This window comes from Poecilia latipinna, unplaced genomic scaffold, assembly GCF_001443285.1.
Source record: "Poecilia latipinna isolate Pla-1442-1.1 unplaced genomic scaffold, P_latipinna-1.0 Scaffold2037, whole genome shotgun sequence".
Taxonomy (NCBI): Eukaryota; Metazoa; Chordata; class Actinopteri; order Cyprinodontiformes; family Poeciliidae; genus Poecilia; species Poecilia latipinna.
Window position 1 is genome coordinate 75,375 of NW_015114653.1, and position 6,237 is coordinate 81,611.

At 37.0% G+C, this 6,237-nt stretch overlaps 1 protein-coding gene and 1 long non-coding RNA gene across 2 annotated transcripts; one reads left to right on the forward strand and one right to left on the reverse strand.

Annotated features, from left to right (window-relative positions):
- Positions 1–1,164: 1,164 nt before the first annotated feature.
- LOC106935866 (uncharacterized) lies at positions 1,165–1,574 on the reverse strand. Its single transcript, XR_001421987.1, has 3 exons — positions 1,485–1,574; positions 1,260–1,394; positions 1,165–1,193 (listed from the first exon to the last, which is right to left on the reverse strand). It is a non-coding gene; the product is annotated as an uncharacterized LOC106935866 (long non-coding RNA).
- Positions 1,575–3,621: 2,047 nt separating this feature from the next.
- LOC106935865 (protein HEG homolog 1-like) lies at positions 3,622–4,721 on the forward strand. Its single transcript, XM_015016570.1, has 4 exons — positions 3,622–3,756; positions 4,141–4,269; positions 4,345–4,387; positions 4,469–4,721. The coding sequence occupies exons 1-4, from the start codon at positions 3,708–3,710 to the stop codon at positions 4,551–4,553; spliced, it is 306 nt and encodes a 101-aa protein (XP_014872056.1). The 5' UTR covers positions 3,622–3,707; the 3' UTR covers positions 4,554–4,721.
- Positions 4,722–6,237: the final 1,516 nt, after the last annotated feature.

A 6,237-nucleotide genomic window follows, 5' to 3' on the forward strand; every position in this document is an offset into this window, starting at 1 on the left:
AAAAAACAAAACAATCTTACCCTAACCCTTAAGAGTGAAATTTCAACATAAATAATGTGCAGTAAAGATGTGCTGATCAGGCTTTTTCCTGCCGATTCCGATCACCCATGAGGGCCGATCACCGATACCGATCACATATTATTTTTTCAGAGATTATCTGTCTCATGTTAGGATAGCAAACGTTTTAATACGTATATAAAATGTATTTTTTTAAGTTAGATGCTGCAGCTTTAAGCAGAGGTTCGGTGTGAGAGTCACTACCAGGTGGAGCAGAAGCGGAGCTCTGTCTGTGAAATATTACTACCTGTAGCAGCGGTTCAACAGCGAGAGCAGAACCAGCGTCTTACATCGCAGCTCGAAGACTTAAATAATTTTGCGGGTTATTTGTTAAACTTTCTGACCGTCATGCTAATCCGGGTGAGTGTTTGTAGCTGTGCGCAGCTTTACCTGCTATCTGATCTCTCCATACGTCTTTTTTTACTGCAGTGAGCCTCGATGTAGCCAAACTCCGTTCAGTATGTCATTGTTTTTATGCCATATTAGATTTGTCGTGTTGATGCATTTTGACCTGCTTCACCCCGAGGTAATTTTCCGCCGCAACACGCAAACTTCCCCATTCACTCAGTGCGTCATAGTTCCACAAGACATCGCTCAGGATTTGTTGCTGAGCGTTTGCGCAGTGTGAAGGAAAGAGGAGACCAGCTGCACAGGCAAGCTGCGAAATATGATGCAGGTGATCAGTTTGTGTGATCCGCAACAAGAGACCGTGATCGGCGATCACCGATCATACACTTTTTCACGGAAATCGGTAGATTATGATCGGTGGCCGATCGATCGGCACACCTCTACTGTGCAGTTATTAAATCCAGTACAAACTAATGTGCAACTGTGTAGGTTAAATTAAAAAACATAAAAGTTGTGAAGGTGTATTTAAAAGTAAAAACAGGAGATTTACAGTAAGTGACCATAACAAAATATGCAAAAGATGGAATCCAGATAAAGGCAGCACTGTTACTTAAAATTAATAAAACTGTGCCAATGAATAAATGCTAACATAAGTATCACAACCACAGCAACGACAGAAGCAACGTCAACTACAGAACCTCCTGTGTCAACCGCAGATGGATCAACACATTCCATGACAACAAAGTCTCCATCATCTGCACCAACCACAGAAGCTACAACAGCTTCAACTCCTACAAAACCACCAACATCTGCACCAACCACAGAAGCTACAACAGCTTCGACTCCTACAAAACCACTGACATCCGCACCAACCACAGACACTACACTAGATACAACACCCACAAAACCTCCGACGTCTGGACCAACCACAGACACTACACCAGCTTCAACACCCACAAAACCTCCAACATCAGGACCAACCACAGACACTACACCAGCTTCAACACCCACAAAACCTCCAACATCAGGACCAACCACAGACACTACACCAGTTTCAACACCAACAAAACCTCCATCACCAACACCAGCTTCAACAGCTACTCCACAAACAGAAACTCCACCAACAAAGGGTCCAAGTCTTTCACCAAACACAGAATCTTTCTCAACGCAAGCTCCCTCCACAGCACCAGAACAAGAAACTACAGCACCTCCAAGTAATTCAGTTTCTTTGCAAATACATATAATATTTAGAAAGCACTATTTAAGTAAAATTGTCATTTTGTCATAATTATCAAGGTGCATGTGCTTCAAACCCATGTCCTGGTGAAAGCACCTGTGAAGAACGTGCTGACCTGATTTACCTGTGCTTGTGTCTGGCTGGTGAATTTCATTATAAGGATCGAGGCTGTAAAAAATGTGAGTATCTGAGTGTAAAGCAACATGGGAATAATCTTCTTCATTTAGCTTAGTGTAGAAACCTGTGAAGCAAGACCGTATTGTACATTTTGTTGCAGTGTCACCAAAATGACTTATGTCCTAAACAGGCTTAGGAATCTGTCCATTAAAGCAATAGAATCAGTTTTTGGGGGGAGAGTGGGAGGTTTGATCTTTTTTAACTTGACTATATGAATGACCTAACTTCACTAAAGCTACGTTAAAGAAGTAATTATCTATCCCTTGTTTCATTGTCTGTTAAAGGACTCAGATACAGGCATGAATTTAGAGCGTAAGTTGCTGCCCCCTGCTGATCATTGTGGGGATTTGTAAAGCGTTTCAAAGTAGACTTCCTCATCTAGAAAAAAAGAAATGTCAAAATAACGTGGATCTCAGCATAGTGACTTGTAGGGCCAATAGAATTGAATAAATATAAACCTTCAATTAATATTTATGACTCTGAATCTTATAACTATGTCCTAGTTTCGAGCTTCAAACTAACAACTGAACAAAAACTTGTCGAAATTTACTTTTACACTCATGGTCATGATTATGAACTTCACATTTTTGTACTGTAAATTAACTACCAAATTTGTAGAGTAACATGGAAACTTGAAATCATTACTATGAAAGAAAAATATATAACTATTATGTTAATACTTTTATACTCAAAATTTTAAGTTTGACATGCAAAATGATAAAATGATGATTTTGAAACTAGATTATGACTGACAATCAATTCTGCCTATAAATCTCATAAGTATGACTTTTAAACACTTTTTTTATTTTAAAATACTGAATTCTACTTTGTTTTTTAATGCTGGATATATGCTTTCTTAAGAAAAATTATAATGTCCATCTTGTATATGTTTTCTGTGGTATATACCCACCACAAAATGTGTTTATATATTTTGCATATATTAAGAAACAAACTTCATATATACACTCCAACTATTAATCATTTTGAATCCTAAAGTTCATATGTGTTTTGTCCCTTTCATTGTTAATGCTTTTAATTATACGGTTTGAAGTTAGATTTAGTTGCTGGTTTTCTAGCCATGATTTATTTATTAAAATAAAATCTGTAGTAGTAGTAGTAATAGGATATACCAGGTTAACAGTAACTTAACCAAATTAATAGTAATGTAACTGGCTAAGATATCTAACTGAAAAATATGATACTGTGGTAAATTGTCATTTTAAAATTTAAATTACTTAAATGTTTGTGTGGGATTTTTGTGGAAGTTTCCGACAATAACTTTGTTTTTCCAAATAGCCAAGGTTTTCCGTGTACTGCTAGACTTGATGGAACCATATGTTGACAAAATGGCCGACAAAACATCACAAATATTTAATGAAACTGTTAACAGAATTACTTATGAGGTAAGCACTCATTTTTCTTTCACTATATTTTATTTTAGCTCAAACATTGTAGTTAAAACAATATTGGGGAGTTATGCTGGTGTCACCTTTATTGTACTTAGGATTAAATTAAAAGATATTTTGTTCTTTGAGCCCAAACACTGCCTAAACAGAACGCTGTTCACTAAAATGCTACTTTTAATACACAGATTGACAAACAGTTCAGAGGTGTAGCAAAAGGATACATTAGAGCTTTAGTGCTGGAGTTAAGGTAAGTTTCAGAGTCAAAACTTCTATATGTAGAATGTATTTTCTATACATTAGTGAATATTTACAGTGTGACGTCAACTAATCCACTTTTTAGTACAATCTTCCTTAATTGTGACATTTTTCCACATAGGAATATAACAACAACAGTGAGGTCAGAGACAAACGGGGTTGAAGCATCAATAGAAATAATCTATGAAGCAACTTCTGATATCACAGAAGCAAAGGTAACAAAAACAATGGAAAAGGTCGCCTGTGGAAACTGTCCACTGGCAGGAAGTTTTCAAGGTGGGTTTTATACAAATATGTTCTTATTCTGCAGTCTAGTTTATGTTTCTCTTATTCTACATACAGTACGTTCATTACAGTTATCTTCCAGAATATCTGTTATATTGAACACAAACCATTTCTTACACTAGAGTTTTGCCTTTGTATTTTTTTGTTACTACATACTTATTTTAAACATTCTTAACATGAATGGCACCACAACATGCACAAAATATAGAAATTTTTGTGCATTTTGTGCAGTGATACATTTTGTGATTTCTGTAATGATTTCAAGTCTGAAGATGTTCAGAAGAATTTAGCTTTCAGGGATGTTCTTGATTATATGTGCATGCTCTGTCATGAGGTTTTCTGATCTCATCATCCTTTTTCTTTCCCATTTCAAAGTCAAAAGCGCTTGCGATTCCACTGCTTGTGAGGAAACATCTTCAGACTGCCGCCATAAAGATGGCCTTTTGACATGCGAGTGTAAACACGGCTACCTTACCTCAAATTACACTGAAAGATTATGTGTGGGTAAGGATATTTAATATCAGGAGAGTTGAAATGTGTCGCTGAGCACTAACTGTAGTGTAACTTTCTGTACTTTAGCATGTCCCGCTGGTAAGAAAGCTGAGGACGGCACATGTAAATCGTAAGTCTATCGATCAAAGTATTTGGCTCCATGGTTGTCTGCAAGTCCAACAGTTTTGTTAAACTATGTATTTTGTTTCAGATGCGGCTTTGGTCGTACTGGCTTTAACTGTAAGGACGGTGAGTATGCAGAAGTGAAAGTTGAAGCATATTCATCAAGATGTTAATTTTTATGTTTAGGGTGGGGACATGCAGCATGCTTGGATTTGGTTTATTATCTAAATTCTGAGTTGGAGTGTCTTAAAAAGAATCTGTTTGCAAAGCTGCACATTCAAAATACAGAATTCATACTTCAGACACAAAACAAAAAAAATCATTAAAAAATATTAAAGTTACCCTGTAATTTGAAGCTTTTATCCTCACAAGCCTGTTGTAGTCTATATAGATCTCATACGTTACTGTATTTTCTGCAGCAAAATATTTTGCAAGTGCAACTGACATTGGAAAATCTGCTTAGCTGGTGTGTCATGTAGTCTGTAAAAAATACACCACTGTGAGAATTTTCAGATACTTTACGCATTTATCAGAGTAAGGTCTTTAACGTTCAAACTTAAGGTTCTTGAGGCTGATTCAGTTACATGCACCTTGTCATTTTCTACCTTTTAACTTTCTGGGTTGTATATGCTTCTTAGCAGGAAAAGAGGTTTTCAACCTCAACAGGATTTTATTCTGGTATAATAAAATATAGATGAAAAAAAACTTCAAATATAGATGAAAATGAAATTATTTCTAGGCAATAGAAAATCAAATTTCAGAATCGGGCCAATGACACAGAGAAGCTGAGGAATATATTTCTAATAGGAGTTATAATGGGGGCACCACATGTGTCAGGGTAGAGGCAGTTCTGACTTGGGCCTTTTGCTGCTCATCTTTTCCTTCTTTCTAGACTTTACTAGCTGTGCAGCTATTGACAAAGGCCACTGGTGTCTCAAAAAAACTTTTTAAACAAGTTATCAAACTAATATGAACACAAAACATGAACTAAAAAGTAGTTTATTAGTTAGTTTTTTTTATGAAAGTGAATATTCCCTCTAATAACATCTCAGATTGAATCAAATCTTCAAATTTGAAAAATTGCTATGTGATCCTGTAAAGGCTGAGACTCATCATTGACGGCTTCTTTGTTGTTTGTTAGATGCGTTGTTCATTGCTGTGATCGTTTGCTCCATCCTTGGATTCCTGATGATCGTTGGGTTGATCGCTCAGCCATTTGTAATAAAAAAGTAAGTTTGAACCCTGTTCATTCATCACCTTAGTGACTTTTATAACCACTTTTGTATGTTTTTTCTAAAGCTGCTAGGTGTGCAAGGACATTTTAAAGTTGGGTGGTTTACAAATTAATTGCAGATAACAATAGAAAGCTAGCTGCAAACACAACAAGACAGACAGTTGCAGAACTCTGCGTTGTTCTTTTTTCAGGTTAAAGAAGAAAGGCTCCAAGAGCAAAGATGAAGACCTTTGGAAACCCAACCAATCCTCTTCCTTTGTCAAGCCTCCACCGCCCTACAGCAGCAGCAACGAGTTTTCCACTTGGATCAAAGAGCCAGCAAACAGTCCGGTAAATTCTGGGTTCCCTCGAATCCCACGGGCAAATACCAGCAGCAACTGGGGTAGCAAGGCCAACCTGGAGATGACTCCGAGCAACAGCCGACAAAACTTGTTTTTTTCAGGGGGAAACTCGGTAGGTATATTTCTGCATGAAACCTCATGTAGACAAACATCTGTGCTTTATTCACTCATAAATCCTAATATTTTTTCTTTTCTGCTGCAGCGATTCAACAACGACCAAGATGATATGTTTTCATTCTCCCAGATTCGACCCAAAATCAACCCCTATGAGCAGCTCCAGTC